General features: G+C 42.1%; 1 protein-coding gene across 2 annotated transcripts; it reads right to left on the reverse strand.

Moving 5' to 3' along the window:
• Positions 1-508: 508 nt before the first annotated feature.
• TMEM14A (transmembrane protein 14A) lies at positions 509-16,876 on the reverse strand. 2 transcript variants are annotated; one of them, XM_010364120.2, is made up of 5 exons: positions 16,708-16,876; positions 10,746-10,831; positions 6,020-6,121; positions 3,456-3,543; positions 509-1,085 (listed from the first exon to the last, which is right to left on the reverse strand). In XM_010364120.2, exons 2-5 carry the CDS (start codon positions 10,813-10,815, stop codon positions 1,046-1,048), a joined length of 300 nt encoding a protein of 99 aa, XP_010362422.1. In that variant the 5' UTR covers positions 10,816-10,831; positions 16,708-16,876; the 3' UTR covers positions 509-1,045. The 2 variants fall into 2 exon arrangements, with proteins under 2 accessions (XP_010362422.1, XP_010362416.2); XM_010364114.2 differs by lacking the exon at positions 16,708-16,876 and adding an exon at positions 16,323-16,485.

Consider the following 16,876-nt stretch of genomic DNA (forward strand, 5'->3'; position numbering starts at 1 on the left):
AAGCAACGTAACTTGCCCAATGTCATACAACTAATAAAGTTGGAACCTGTACTCTGGTCTCTGCTGAAGTGTCAAAACATCATGAAGTCTACGGCCTGGAATGTGCCTTAGTGACCACCTCCTCCAAACTTACATTTCATTTTGTATTTGATCAATTTTGACTCAAAGTCATAATTTACAGCCCTATTTGAAGGAAATTTGCTTATAAAAATAAGGGTTGGGTCCCTCTGAGAATGACCCTTTCCTGATGTTGAATTTGGGCCCTAAAAGTGCCTTGGACATTAAAAGTTATAATTATGCCTAAAAATAAAGGGGTAATTTGACACAAAATCGGTTTTGTTTCAGAATTGTTCCTCTTTAAGAGAGAAAAAATAATATCTACTCCTGAGGAAGTAGAGTGTTGGTTTAAATAAACCCTCCTTCTCAAACCTTTTCGTTAATAATTGAACATTTAAATGTCAAAGATGATTTGAGTATTTAGAGGAAAAACTAACATGAAAGAAACAGGTTTGAACCAAAATGTCTTTTATTTGAATACTGAATACATTCTGTTAGGACGTAAGCGTGTACTAAGAATAAATTTTTTTAAAGAAAAAAATAGCACTGGCAGCAATACAATTAAAATGGAAAAAGTATAATTTCTAATAATTTCAAATATAACACAAATGACAAATAGATACATTAGCATTCTGTGAACTCCACTTAAGAACTGCTTTATGTGACAAGTTGTAGTTTAAGCTTACTTGAAACATGAGTATTCAGAATTTTCAAAAAATACCAAATATATAGAAAATAGACACAGCAAATGGAAGCTCGTATCATGATTCATTAGACACTTTTAATGAAAACAGTGCTTGACAATTAGAAAACAGTTAAAACTTTGCTTTAGAAAAAAACTACCTCAAAGTAATGTTCATATTAGAGGTGACAGTGCTATTTGTGTTTCTAGCATTCCATATTGAAGTTTATCTTTTAAATACAAAAAAATATGCTCTGCCCATTACAGCAGGATGACATGAACTTAGTTTTCTGTTCCTCCAGATGCTTAGAGCAGCAACAAGACAAGTCTCAGGATCATCATGAGGCTGGATTTAAAATAAAACAAAGACAAAGGGAGAGTCACTTTTATCTGGCATAAGACAGAAAGGGCCATGCACTCGCCTACCCATTGGTGTTACTAATCTCGGCTTGGGGACTCTCCCAGTTCAACCCCTTGGAGGATTAAAACATCCCAGACATAACTGAATTAGCCACTTTAAAATGTTCGCTAAATAAATAAGGAAAAATCAGAACCTGCTGTCCTGAAACTTGGATGAGGGTTTATAAGACAAAGGTTTGGGAAGAAACAAACTTTCAAAAGCTAGTAAAATAAAGCAACTTGAAAAAATAATCAAGGACCAACTTAGGGGAGTTACTAGTTACTAATTTAATCTCAGCTACTTTCTATTAACTGAGGCCTTCTTCTGGATGCATAAACCCTACTTTTTTTTTTTTTTTTTTCTGATGGAGTCTCACTGTGTCACCCAGGCTGGAGTGTATTGACGCAATCTTGGTTCACTGAAACCTCCACCTCCTGAGCTCAAGCAATTCTGCCTCAGCCTCCCAAGTAGGTGGGATTACAGGTGCCTGCCACCACACTCGGCTAATTTTTGTAGAGATGGGGTTGTGCCATGTTGGCTAGGCTGGTCTTGAGGTCCTGACCTTGAGCTCCTGACCTTAAGTGATCCGTCGGCCTCAGCCTCCCAAAGTGCTGGGATTACGGGTGTGAGCCACCACACCCAGCCCATAAACCCTACTTCTGATTCTTCCCACCACCAAGTATCACTTTTAGAACAGGGCTATAACTGGAAAGCTGTCTTTTGTAATTACACTCCTGCTCCCCTCCCTGAAAATTCTAGTCACACTAGAATTCTAGTGTGACTAGAGTGGAAAAAGTAGTAGTGTGACTGAAGTAGAAAGAGGAACATTAAAATTATTCATCACGCTACCACCCACAGAAAAACACTACTAACAGTTTGAAGTATTTCCTTCCTGTTTTTTTATACACAAACATTTTTAAATCACACTATATTTGGCTGTTTTTTATCCTGTTTTTATACCTTACTTATGTCAATAAGATTTTCCAATGCCACCAAATCATTTTTGAAAATATAAAAATGTGGCCGGGCGCGGTGGCTCAAGCCTGTAATCCCAGCACTTTGGGAGGCCGAGACAGGTGGATCACGAGGTCAGGAGATCGAGACCATCCTGGCTAACACGGTGAAACCCCGTCTCTACTAAAAAATACAAAAAACTAGCCGGGCGAGGTGGCAGACACCTGTAGTCCCAGCTACTCGGGAGGCTGAGGCAGGAGAATGGCGTAAACCTGGGAGGCGGAGGTTGCAGTGAGCTGAGATCCGGCCACTGCACTCCAGCCCAGGCGACAGAGCGAGACTCCGTCTCAAAAAAAAAAAAAAAAAAAAAGAAAATATAAAAATGTAATGCTCACTCAATATTCCATTAAATGGACAAAACATTTATTCAAACATCTCCTTACCGGTGAACTGTTAGGTTGTTCCTAATTTTTCAGTCTATCGTGTTTTCATTGGAAATAAAGTTACAATGAACATCAGTCTTTGTGCATATCTCACTGCTTTGGAATAAATTCCAAAAAGTGAAAATGTCTATCAAAGGAAATAAACATGCTTATAGCTTTCAACATATAAAGCCAACTTTCCGGAGAAATTTTTTAAATGTTATCTCTAAATTTTTATTTGGTAATATGCTTAATCTCATGGATAGAAGTTTAAGCTTACTTGAAACATGAGTATTTGGAATTTTCAAAAAATACCAAATATATAGAAAATAGACACAGCAAATGGAAGCTTGTATCATGATTCATTAGACACTTTTAATGAAAACAGTGCTTGACAATTAGAAAACAGTTAAAACTTTGCTTTAGAAAAAAACTACCTCAAACTATGTTCATATTAGAGGTGATTACGGGATCAAATTAAGAGAAACTTGAGGCTGTTTATCTTTTAAAAAATATTAAAACCTCTCTCTTAAAAACTCTTAAAAATATTAAATTTCTCTCCCTTAAAAACTTGAAATAACTGTATCACATTGTCACTCTGTCAAACTTTCTAAAAGGGACTGAGTATTAGATTTAAATGAACACATTTACTGTCGCAGATGGGTGAATCTTGAGGAAAAATGAGGCTGAGTTTAGCTCTTTCTTCTGAAAAAGGCTTGTGACTCAATACTACAGCAGCATTACGCATAACCAGTAAGAATGTTCATGGGTACATCAATATCAAAGACCCACTGAATCCATGCTATCTTAAGGTTTTTACTGTCATGCTTACTGTAACAAAAAGGACTTTGATCTTTCGAATTAAAATTGATGTTTCCCAAAAATTCAGCACTTTAAAACAACAGCAGAGGAAAGTATTGATCAAAATAGCTTTACTTACCTCAAACCTGCAACCAGACCAGTAGGCATTATTTTCTTGGACCTCTTAAATCTCACACCCATTATGGTAGCCAGGAAGAAAGCTGTAACTGAAAACCAAACTAATTCATAAACCAGAGTTTCAAACATGTTATCCATGCTTGTGGGAAAACAGTGGGTACCATTTAAAGCTTTCTAACATTACAACTATTATGGATAGGTACTGAGTTGCCATTGTCTTGAAAAGATAAAGTGCTCTATTAAAACACTTCATGGGCTGGTGGCTCAAGCCTATAATCCCAGCACTTTGGGAGGCAGAGGTGGGCGGATCACCGGATGGTGGGAGTTCGAGGCCAGCCTGACCAACGTGGAGAAACCTCGTCTCTACTAAAACTACAAAAAAATTTAGCAGGGCGTGATGGCACATGCCTGTAATCCCAGCTACTTGGGAGGCTGAGGCAGGAGAATCGCTTGAACCAGGGAGGTGGAGGTTGCAGTGAACTGAGATTGTGCCATTGCACTCTAGACTGGGGAACAAGAATGAAACTCTGTCTCAAAACAACAAAAAACAAACAAACAAAAAAAACACTTCATAATCTACCTCATCAAAAAGGTTTCTGGGTAAACAAACATGTTAAAATCAATTCCTGAAATATCTTCAAAAGAGAAAGACTTTTTCTTTTTCTTTTTTCTTTTTTTTTTTTTTTTTTTTGTTGTTGTTGTTGTTGAGACAGAGTCTTGCTCTGTCACCCAGGCTGGAATACAGTGGCATGATCCCAGCTCACAGCAACCTCCACCTTCCGCGTTCACGCAATTCTCCTGCCTCAGCCTCCCGAGTAGCTGAGATTACAGCTACGCACAACCACATCCAGTTAATTTTTTAATTTTTAGTAGAGACAGGGTCTTGCTATGTTGGCCAGGCTGGTCTTGAACTCCTGGTCTCAAGTGATCCACTGGCCTTGGCCTCCCAAAGTGCTGAGATTACAGGCATGAGCCACCACGCCCAGCTAAGAAAGTCTTTTTCTAACCTAAATTTCTATTCAAAGAACACGCCTTGAAGGCTAGCACTGAGCTTTATTCAACTTCCCTCAGAAACACTAAGTAGTACACTTGGACCCACAGGACACACTCAATAATGTTCAGTTAACTGAACATAAAGAAAATAGTTAATGTATCTTTTACAAGTAAGATCTGATTAATAAAAAAAATACTTAAAAGAAGGCTGACTGGTTTTGTTTTGTAGCATTCCATTTTGGAGAATTTGATGCCTGGAGACTAAATAGTCTAAGCAATAGTATTTTATTCAGAAGCATCATGTCAGCCTTTTTAGAGCTGTACCTATGAAGGGAGAGGTAGTTTTATGTAAGAGATTAGGACATCAATGCCACAGTTTAAAAACAGCTTTCAGGCCGGGCGCGGTGGCTCAAGCCTGTAATCCCAGCACTTTGGGAGGCCGAGACGGGCGGATCACGAGGTCAGGAGATCGAGACCATCCTGGCTAACACGGTGAAACCCCGTCTCTACTAAAAAAAATACAAAAACTAGCCGGGCGAGGTGGCGGGCGCCTGTAGTCCCAGCTACTCGGGAGGCTGAGGCAGGAGAATGGCGTGAACCCGGGAGGCGGAGCTTGCAGTGAGCTGAGATCCGGCCACTGCACTCCAGCCTGGGCGACAGAGCAAGACTCCGTCTCAAAAAAAAAAAAAAAAAAAAAAAACAGCTTTCAAAGAAAAACTGTTTATTGACATAAAAAATAAAATGACTGACAATAAGTACTTGTGAACTATTTAAATGCACATCAATAAAAATCCTAGTATCACTATATCTGGCCGATACATGTAACATAACCTCATTACTAAAAATATCCCTACCCCCTTATAAAAATGACTAAAGAAAAAAAAAAAACCCAAATCTCTCTCTCCTTCAAATATAGAACAATTTTGTCTTCATTTATATTTTTTTCCATACAAGACCGAGGCACTTTGAATAATAAATCAACTAGAGAAAATGTCTGTCCTTGGCATAGTTTTCTAAACCTTCACTGTATATCTCTTTCAAGTGAGATGAAAGTCAAGTGTCCTGGTGACTTTAAACACACAGGTTTCCATTTTTTCTGTGGCTATTCTCCCACTAAGCTTAACAAGGGAAGAAGCTAAAAAAGTATCTGCCTTGCTTTTTTAGGTTAAGTCTTAAGGCAGTGCAGAATCTAAAAGCTGTTTGTGAATTAAATGAAATAATGCAAGGCTGTCTCTTTTTTAGTTAATCTCACAGCAATGTGAAAACTATGCTAAATATGCATTTGGGAGAGTTAGCAGAAAATCTGAAAATGATTCCTTGATTTTCCTAATTCAATTTTTCAGGTAACAGGTTTTTATAGAAATATTCTTCTGAGTTGGAAGGCCTGGTAGCAGTAATATCATTTTTTATCAGGTCTTTCTAGAAAGGAGTAAGTGTTGTATTCAGCCTCAACACATGCATATGGCCATTTGCCATTTGACTAAATATGTTCTAGTGTATCTACCATAGGGTATCAAAAAGATCACCTCCAATGTTTGAGTCTCTGTAACCAGGAAAAAATGCCTTACTTACACAGTGACACTTTTACATCTCGTTTGTCATTGGAGACACGGTAAGCTCCATAGCCAGCCAAACATCCAACAAAAAGACCAGCAATCAAAGATAGAACACCACCTAGGCGGGAAAAAAAATATGGGCTCACAAAGAGAATCCCGAAATGAAAGGAATTCATTCCATTACTTCTAGTATGATACAGGCACCTTCAAATGTATTCCTACTTGGGCACAGTAATGGCCAAAGCCAAATGAAGAATAGGCCTCTTCATGGATACTTTCTAGGAGATGACTGTTTCCTGCTGAACCCAAATGCAAGGGAGAGGAGCCCTGTGGGTGCAGCAGTGCAGGCGGTTAGATGTCACTTGGGGGAATAAGAAAATCTGCCTTGTGCTAGCGGCTTGGACATTGCATGATGTTGGGCAATTATTTAACTTCCTAAGCCCTTCTTTTTTAATTTTTTCTATTCTCCTTGCCTCCTTTCTACAGTGAGGTTGTGATGATAAAAACTAAGATGCAAAGGTATTTTTAGTTTATAGAGGTAAAGACAGAAGTGCTATACAAACCAAGTAATAGTTCCATCCTGAATAATTAACAAACCTTCAAGCCTCAAGATGGCAGGACTCAAGGACTAATGGAGGCCCTACCAAGAAAGAGGAAGAACCAGAGCACTGACCCCAGCTACCCAGTCCCTATCCCATGCACTCACCCCACCAGTACACACCCAGCTCCCAACCCATACACCCGCCCCAGAGCACTGTGACAAACACCAAGCACTTTCTGTGCACTGGATAGTGGGTTACATGCCAGTGACACTATAAATAAGACACACACAATCTTTGCTTCATGGAGCTCACCCTATTTAGAATCTATTGGGTTAAAATCCCTTGGGGGAGTAGGGTCAAAGTATCTCTATTTTTAAAATATCCATTGGAAATTCAAATGTGCAGCCAGGGTTAAGAACCACTGCAGCACATACATGCGTACACACCCAACACACACACACACAACACATAAACACAACACACAAAAAACACACACCCAACACACACACAATGCACAACACACACATCCCACACACACCACACACAACACACACATCCCACACACACAAACACAACACACACACACACACACACAAACACAACACACACACACACACACACACACACACACACACACACCAGAGCAGCATCCTGAAAGAGAAGACAAACACGTTAGGTTCTAGTCCTAATTCTTTCACTTGCTGGCTAAAGGACTCTGGCTAAGTCACTTAGCCTGTCTGAGTTTTAGCAGCTGTAAAACAGGGTTCGTCATCCATGCCATATATACATATAATGGCTTAGAATGTTACAGTTGGAGATAATGTTAAATTATACATTGTTTCCTCCAAAAGCTATTCTTCAAACACAGTAAGATGATCTTTTAAAAACACGCATCTGGACAGGTCACTCTCCTAATTAAAAACCCTTAGTGCTTCCCAAAACTCTTAGGAAAAAAATCCAGTTTGCTATTTTATGGGAACCCTGGCCTTCTTTCAGTTCTTTGAATATACCAAACTCTATTCCTCATGGCTTTTAGACATACTGTTCCTCGTGCAGACTATTTGTCTGTGCACTTCACTTGGCCAAGTGCAGCTCACCTTCGGATGTCTGCTTAAGTGTTGACTTCTCTGACCCACCATTCTGAACGAGGGCCCCCATCATAGTCTTCCACTATTCCTGATCGTACGTTCACATGCTGTTCATGGATTGAATGTCAGTCTGCCCTTACTCACTTGTGAGCGCCATTCTTTTTGCTCATTGCTGTTTCCCCAGGGTGAGACACAGGGCCAGGTACATAGGAGCACTTGATAAATACTGATTTAATGCATCCCTGTTATGGGTCATATTCAAGCAGAAGATACAAGATAAGGATATTGTTAAAGAGATTAAAACATTTTCTGAAATGCACAACTAGGTGACCATTAAGGTGTCTTCCCACCTAGAGATTCTATGATGCTCTTTTCTGTATACCCTGAAGATTTCTTAACTGTGCTCCCCACCACCACCATACACACACACTTAAGTATGTGGAGAAAGTGGCAGTGTCTACACTTCAGTCTTGATGAGATCAGACAGCAAACAGCAGGGGCACGCTCACCAGCAGCAAGAACCAGGAAGGTTCTTGAGAAATTTCATCTTGCCTGAGGAAGGTGGCAGTACTGTGAGCTGTTTTACAAGAAAGCCACGCTATTGGAAGGAAGCAAAGATCCTGAGAACTAGCTCAGTACCCCACAGTGGGGGCTACAAGAAAAGCAGCTCTACACTCTTCCCTTCCCACTTCCTGGGAGGCCTGATCTGGGTGGGGCAGTCGTGGAAGAGGAGTTTTAAAAGGAGTTGAAAGATGCCTCTGGGAGCTTCCCTGCAGGTGCTCTTGTGGTCCTCAGAATAGCAGCCTGCCCAGCAAGCACACCTGAGCCTCTCTGGAGGGATGGCCGTGTCAGTGCCCTTCCCTTCAACTGGAGTAGAAAGGTGTAAGGTCTGGTTCAGCCCTAGCGGGGGAGAAGGCAGGAATGCCATCTGGCCCTCTTTCGCTCTGGGCACTCAGTGTTACCTGGCCTAAGAAGGGCCTCCATATCATAGTGTCTTCCTGATCATCCACCTCTCTGGAGACCTACCTGGGAGGAGGGGTGAGCCTAGGCAAGCACAGTGGTCAGCATCCTGTGTCCCGCCACTGGCTCCCCTCTCTCCCCACTGTACCCCCACCAAAATAAAAATCTATCAGCTTCTCCCTTTAACCCAACTTGTGTCTCACAGCTGGTCTAGTTTAGGATTTAGATACATCCATGTCCTCCCACCAAACACCATTTCAACATCACATCTTTCACCCACCCAAGATTATTCTCAATAACTATCCTGTAGAAGGGTCTCCTGACCCAGCTACATAGGACTCATACCTAGGGAAGCTCTAAGTCAAAGAGAGTTAATTCACCTTACAGACATATTCTAAGACATTTGGGCCACTGGCAGCTTAGAACGTAATACAAAACTAGAGTACAAAACTAGAAAAAGGTATTATGCCTCATTGGTTCACAGACCTTCCACTGGCAGGGCAGTAGCAGCAGGAAAAAAAAAAAAGAATATTAACTTTATTCTATGCCAGGCACCATGTGAAATGTGTACCATGCATCATCTTATTTAATCCTAACAGATTAATTTACAGGTGAGGAACTGAGGCCCAGATATTGAAACACCTCACCTGAGTATCAGTGTTAGTAAGTGGTAGTGTCAAGACTAGAATGCAGGAATGCATGATTCTGTGGCCCATGCTTTTAACTCACACTATACTACAAAGTGAGCTTCCTTGTGAACCCATAATACCCTTGGGGGCTTCCAGGATCACTTAGTGGGGGGCTCTTGCAGGAGGCCAAGGAACCATATTGTGCAGGTGGACAACAGCAAGCCCTTGAAATCAGAGACCTCACAGCTAATGTAATTTCATTTGTTCCCACCAGCTGGTAAACACTGAAGAGACTTGAGTTAGAATGAAATGATTCCTTCCATTCCAACACACACACACACTCACTTTCTCTCTCTCTCTCTCTCTCTTTCTGCTCCGCCCACTGTCTTTCCACCTCTCATAAAGACAGGCAAAAATGCCCAGATGTTCTTTTCTATTCTGTAATAGAAGTTATTTAGACATTGTCTTTGACAATGAAATTTTTTTTTTCAAAAACAATCTTATCAGCATTTTAAACCGAGTCCTCTTTAAAGTAGATTATGTAACATCAACCTCTGAGTAGTTGGTTTATAGGTCTTACTTTGGTGCCACCATCTTTTTCTCCTTCAAATACGTATCTCTAATACATACATTAAGGAAGAAACAATGAACAAAAATCCAAGGTGAATTATAGGTTTTAAGGAATCATAGATGATGGTCATTTCTACCCTGCCAGCCCCCCAGCTATAAGAGCTATACTGTGTTTCTGGTCTTTGACTTCTTAGCAGCCTTTAATGAAGGAAGCTAACTGGTAACCATGTAGACCTGGCTTTTTCACTCAAATTCAAGTCAACCACTGCCACAAATACAATACCCTTTGAAATAAAAAATTTCATTTAAAAAATTTCATTAAAATGTAAGAGACAGTTTGTCAGAAAGACGATTAAAGGTTGTACATATATATATACACACACACATATATATATATGAAACATAACTAGGAGACATCAAGACTATAAATGATTCTAAAATAAAAGTAAGATAAAAAATCTTGACCTTTCCTTTTTCTCCATAAAAACCCTTTAATTGATTACCTCAGTTTTTTTCCCCCCTCTTTTGGACAAAGGTGAAAAGACAACTTTGGATATGATAATTGAATATTTAACAACGCTTTCATTGCAACACACAGGATCAATAGAACTCAGTTTTTTGGTACCACGATTATGTAAAGAAAAAAAAATCCTCATTTAATAATAAGCAATGGTCCTGAGGGAAATTAAATCAATTAACTATGCAACTGATAATGAAGTGAAGTGAGAGTTTGTGGTGGAAAAGAGGCCCAGAACCCCCAGGTTGGAACACTCTGTTATGCCCAACCCCACGGAAGCCTCTTCCTTTCATGAATCCCTTCCATAACATGCTGGTCTTCAGCCACCTCTAAGGCATCTTTAGCTTCTCATCCTACTTACAGACCCTCAGATGACCTAGCACAACCTCCAAACCCCCCACTAATTCCCTTTCATAAAAATTTGGGTTAGGCTTACCTCTCCGCTTATATCCAAAAATGCTTCCAAATGTCACGAGGGCTGCATAACCAAAACCGATCAGGTCCATTGGCAAGGTTGCAATTCTAAAGCAAGGGGGAAAGGACAGATTATACAAAATAAAAAGTTTTGGGTATGGAATGTATCTAAAAATGATATGCTTACATGGTTTGGCTGTGTGTCCCCACCCAAATCCCATGTTGAATTGTGATCCTGAGTGTTGGAGGTAGGGCCTGGTGGGAGGTGATTGGATCATGGGGGTGGTTTCTAATGGTTTAGCATCATCCCCCTAGTGCTGTCTCATGATAAAGTTCTCACAAGATCTGGATGTTTGAAAGTGTGTAGCACTTCCCCCTTCATGCTCTCTCCCACTCCTGACGCCATGTGAAGATATGCTTGCTTCCCCTTTGCCTTCCACCATGGCTGTAAGTTTCCTGAGGCGTCCCCAGCCACACCTCCTGTACAGCCTGGTTGAGTTGATTAAACCTCTTTCCTTCATGAATTACCGAGTCTGAGTGAATTACCGAGCAGTGTGAGAATGACTAATACAAAGGCATTCCACAGAATTACAGAAATTAATTTCTCTAATCTACTCAAGAAGGGAAGTTACAGGCATGAGCACCATGCCTGTAATCCTAGTATTTTGGAAGGCCAAGGCAGGCATTTGGCTTGAGCCCAGGAGTTTGAGACCAACCTGAGCAACATGGCAAAACCCCTTCTCTAGTAAAAATATAAAAAATTAGCGGGGTGTAATGGCATGCACCTGTGGTCCCAGCTACTCGGGATGCTGAGTTGGGAGAACTGCTTGGGCCCGGGAGGTTGAGTTTGCAATGAGCCGTGATTGTGCCACTGTACTACAGCCTGGGTGACAGAGTGAGACCCTGTCTCAAGGGAAAAAAGAGGTTCAAACTTCACCTCTCCCAACCCTCTGCTATCCCCTTCATCCTCATCACTGTTAAGCACACTCCGTGGGATACCTCAAGCTGATTCTCCTCTGCCTGTCTTCAAGATCTTCCATACTCTCAGCTGTTTAATTCTTTCTACTTCCCCAAATAAAACTTCTGCTCTGGTCAGCCAGGTCTCTTCACTGAACTGGGACACTACAATCTTCACTTTTCACTTTCCTGCCTGAAATGTCCTCCCTCCCTGTCCACCTCCAAAAGCCCGACTATCCCCTGTACCCCACCTCCCTTTGAATCTTCTCCCCTGACTTCTACCCTTATTAACTACCTCCTAACTTCCTTAACTCTAGCCTGTACTATCAAAGTGATCTGGAGCAAATGGCTTCTTCCTCCTCTAAATTCCTTAACTTCCACAACTCCATCTTATAATTCTTTTATGTTTGTAGATATTAGTCCTCTCATTCTTTACAGATGGATGTCTTCTTAGAGACTGAATAATTCAGTTTAAACAATGGCTTTGTCATTAGTTTCCTTGCAAGACAGCTCTTCTGTGGTAGCAGAGACATCCACACTTAATCAATGGCAAATCACTAGAGAATACAATATAGCCCCAGCATGAAGTTAAATGGATGACAATGACATCCTACTGTGCATCATAGCAGCAGCTGAAACATACCCAGTAGTGAGAAGTCCCACTGAAACCCTGCCCACAATTCTCTCAGATGCAGGAGATAGTGTGCCAGCCACAGGCTAGAGATGTGGCTACTGGGCCTCGGACCATGCCCCTCCCTCACCCTGAACTCTCCCTGCAAGTTAGGAGAATAGATGAAAAGAGTTCTGGAGTTCCATACAGCTTTTTAAGGTCTAAGATTCCCAGTGGTGCCTTTATTTCTGAGCTTTCTCACATCCATATTTCCTTCACAGGGAAGGTAATTATCTTTGTAAATATAAGGAATGGTACATGAGATTCCTTGCATATTTCTATAATTTTCTCATTGCTTATCATTTAGGTTAATGGGCCTTTTATCTCCCACAGCAATTGGTAACAAATTAATGTAGAAGAATAGAAAAAGGGGCCAGACGAGGTGGCTCACGCCTGTAATCCCAGCACTTTGGAAGGCGGAGGCTGGTGGATCACTTGAGGTCAGGAGTTCAAGACCAGTGTAGTCAACATGGTGAAACCCGGTCTCTATAAATATACAAAAAATTAGCCGGGTGTGGCATCATGGTGCATGTCTGTAATCCCAGCCACTCAGGAGGCTGAGATAGGAAAATCCCTTGAACCTGGGAGACAGAGGTTGCAGTGAGCTGAGATTGTGCCACTGGACTCCAGCCTGGGAGTCTCAAAAAAAAAAGAAAGGAAGAAGAAGAAAGAAGAAAGAAGAAAGAAGAAGAAAGAAGGAAGAAGAAGAAAGAAGAAGAAGAAGAAGAAGAAAGAAGAAAGAAGAAAGAAGAAAGAAGAAGAAGAGGAGGAAGAAAAAAGAAGAGTTTTGAGCTGATCTCAGAGTCATCAACTAGAACTTACTATGAAGAAGGGCATGGGGGAGGGAATCTGAGACACAGGAGATGACAGCACCAAAAAGGAGGCAACAGTGAAAAATGCTCAGCATCTACAGGAAGGAGAACTAAAGCAGGAGAGCTCATCTGTGCCCGAGAAGTGGTACAGTAGGATGTTACACGTAGGGAGAAGCTGGGTCCAAAAACCGTTTGCTGACTAAACAAATAATAGTAATAGAGAGGTTATAATGTTTTTGAGCAATTACTATGTGCTAGGTGCCATTCTAAGGCATTCTAGGTGCCTTACATGTATCAACTCATGTAATCATGACCACACCCTGTGGTATGTACTATCATGATTATCCTCATTTTCCAGATGAGGAAACTGGCGCACAGAGAATGCAAGCAATGCCCGAAGGTTATATGGCAAAACAAAGATTTCTGACTCGGGGAAGTCTCAGTCCTAACCTCTATACAACTTCACCTCTGATAACTGAGTTAGCCGCTGAAAAAAGTGAATATGTAAACCAAACATGTTCTTCAGAGTTTTCAATTCTGGATCAATCACATGCTCTTCACAGCTTAAAGTTGTGACCACGGGGCACTGTGTTCCATCTGGTAACTTACAATGTTCAGCCCCATGAACTTCTCATGTTTGGTCCTACTTACTACTTTCTAAAGGAGCTAACCATATGCTCTAAAGTATGCTTATCTTTAAACCTGATACCGCCACTTACTAGCTGTGGAAACTCAATAACTCAGTTTCTCCATTTTTAAAATAGGGATAACAAAAATATCTACCTTATAGGATTGTTCTGAGAATTAAATGAGTTAATACTGTAAAGCACTTAGAACAGTGCCTTGCACATACTGAGCACTCAACAAATATTAGCTGCTCCAATAACAATGATTCTTCTTCTCATTCACCCTTACATCTATTTTGAGCTTGATGTGTGTAAGGCTATTACCATTTCAGCACACTGAGAAAACTGAGGTAGGGTGAATTTATGATTTACTTAATGAATCATACCATAGTATCGTAACATATATTTGTACTCAATTCAACTTAACAGCTATTTATTGAGCATTTTCTTTGTGAAAGGCAGCAGGAAGCAATGGTAAGTGCTTAGACATGGCCTTGGTCCAGTACAACACAGCTGTAGGAGGCAGATGTGTGAATGAGCCCTAAGAGGAGAGGTGTGGGTACCATAACAAGGAGTGGCACCCAGCAAGGACTGGGAGCCTAAGAAAGGATGCCCAGATAACACAGGGTTCCAGCTGGGACCTTGGAGAGATGTTGTGCCAAACCCCTATTAACCTCAATAAGGAAAGCAACAGGTTCAAGAGGCCAAAACAGACCCAGAGCCAGCAAGTGAGACATGGGGTTTCATTAGGGGCTTACATACAGAGGAGGGAGTCCAGCGGCGGTGAGCTGGGCAGGAAAACAACTGCTTGCAAACATCATGCAATTTATGTAGCATTTTCACTTAACACCCTCCCCTCAATGACCTCCTCCTGGCAACCATGATTTAACTCAAACTTCAAGGCCTCAATTCCCCATATGGCCCCTGTTCTATGGGACAGGTGGGGCAGGGGCTCAGATGTTCTTCATAGACAAGAAACAAATCTCTGGGTTGGGCAGGCCTGGGTTCCCTAGTTCAGAAAACACATTCAGGTTCATCTGCCACACAGGGTCATTCTAAGGGTATGCTTTAATTATTGCTGTCAGGTGCATTTACCCTACAGGGGAGCATAAGTCAAGCGAAGAGGGTGGCAGGGAAGGGTGTTCCTGGCAGAAGAGAGCGCATGTGCAAGGCCCTAATGGCACAAGAAAGCATGTTCTCAAAATGAAAAGTGCAAGGGGCTTGTGAAAAGAGAGGGAGCTGGTGAGAAAGACAGGGCTGTACACCCACATAAGCCCCGTAAAGGGAGTCTGGTTCTGCCCTAAGGGCAGAGAAGGATCACTGAAGGGAGCCTCACAATCAGATTTAAATTCCAGCAAGCACTTCCCAGTTGCAGTAGTGAAGATGGGTTGTGAAGTGAGGCAGGGAGATACATCAGGAAGCTGTTGCAGTAAAGTAAGCAAAAGCCTAGTTGATAAGGGTAGGCTTATCTAGAGAAATGGCAATGAGAATGGAGAGAAGGTGGACAGATTTCAGAGGTTCAGGAGGTAGAATCAGCAGAATTGAATTCGAGGAGGGAAGGGAAAGTCAGGGGTGAATCAGAGATGACTCACCCCTAGGTATCTGGCTTAGACCATTAGGAGAAGCAGGGAGTCAGGGAGCCTCATGCTATTCTCTGAGACAGAGAACATGGGAACAGCAGAGGGAGGTGGTTAGGAATGATGGGACGTGTTTGGAATGTATTCAGTCTGAGACGCCCAACACACAGGAAAACACCATTACATACAGATCTGAGCCTTATGAGAGCACTTTCATTATCAGGTGTAACTTCTAGACCTAAGTGTCTCCTAAAGCCAAGTAGCTGTTGTGAAAGATTAATTCCACTCCATCCTGAGCCCCCTAGCTCTTCCTGCGATCTTCTCTTGAGGATCCATACGCTTTTACTTGGTTGGGATTCTCTCGCCTCTCAGCCAGTCAAGCTCCTTAAGGGCAAACCCAGGGCGCACAAGGCAGGTACTTAAAATACTTGTTAAATGAATAAATGAGTGAGTGAACCAAAGGAACAGCTTCTGCCTGAAGACATTCTGTAACTGACCTACCCAATACAGCTTTATTGCCAGGAAACAGGCAGCTCCTTAATCTCCTTAGTGAAGTGACTGCTGTTCTAAGGAGGCAAAATATATCTACTCCCAATGCTTGTAAGAAGATTCTGTTCTCAGAGAGAATATTCAGACAAAAGAATCACCTTTTCCATGACGGAGCCATGTGGCCAGGCCAGAAGGACACATTAAAGCCAGAGGCTGTGTTAACATGAAAGGGATAAGGTGGGAGAGGATGTGCACAGCACATCACACGCTCTCATCACAAATGCGACGCTCAAACCTTGGAAGGGCTAGAAAGCATCTTGGATGCAATGCAGCAAAACGATTTACTATACTAGGTACAAAACAAGGCCGACCGCCCCAAATCCTCCAAAATTTGGAGAACTAAGAGATTTTCAGTCAACTGTTATATAAAAAGCATTTTCACACGCTAAAGATATAACAATTACCTACCCGTGAGCTCTTGGAGGGCACAAAAGGCACATTTTCGAGTGGGGTCTGGCTGGGAAAGTTAAAATCCTGCCAAGCATTTTGCAATGGTCCATGAGCCCACCCCACCACCCCAGCTCCAGGAAGGTAGGAGGCAGGATAGGTGGGATATTTAGGGATACCAGAAGGCAGAAACTCGGGAAATTCCCAGGAGGAGGAGGAGAAAAATGATACCGGGGAGGTAAGACCGATGCCCTGCAAAATCTCCTCAAGGTCCTCTGCATCATCGTTTGCTATACAGGTTTGGCGCGGGGGAGGGGATGCCCAGTAAGCAACGCCCCTTATATTTCTGCGGTTTTGTAAGAAAATTCAGAGCAGGAAGGTCTCCATTGCGGGATGCACAGCTCACCTGCAGCCCCGAGCCCTCACTGCAGCTGAAAAGACAGAAGTCTGGGGCTAGCTGCCGCCACGCGCGGTACCTAGAATCCGGAAGCAGTCTCCGCGCCAGCGCTGTCCCACCCGGCGCCCAGCAGTCTCGCGCTGAGCAGAGGCCGCTCCCTCCCGGAGACGCCCTCCCT

This window comes from Rhinopithecus roxellana, chromosome 4 (assembly GCF_007565055.1).
Source record: "Rhinopithecus roxellana isolate Shanxi Qingling chromosome 4, ASM756505v1, whole genome shotgun sequence".
In the NCBI taxonomy this organism is placed as follows: domain Eukaryota; kingdom Metazoa; phylum Chordata; class Mammalia; order Primates; family Cercopithecidae; genus Rhinopithecus; species Rhinopithecus roxellana.

Excerpts from the sequence above, each read along its gene's own strand:
- TMEM14A (XM_010364114.2), bottom strand. The coding sequence starts at position 16,414 with ATGGACCATTGCAAAATGCTTGGCAGGATTTTAACTTTCCCAGCCAGA. Across the intron at positions 10,832-16,322 it reads TGCCCTCCAAGAGCTCACGG|AATTGCAACCTTGCCAATGG; the intron begins GTAGGTAATTGT and ends CCCTTGCTTTAG. Across the intron at positions 6,122-10,745 it reads TTTTGGATATAAGCGGAGAG|GTGGTGTTCTATCTTTGATT; the intron begins GTAAGCCTAACC and ends TTTCCCGCCTAG.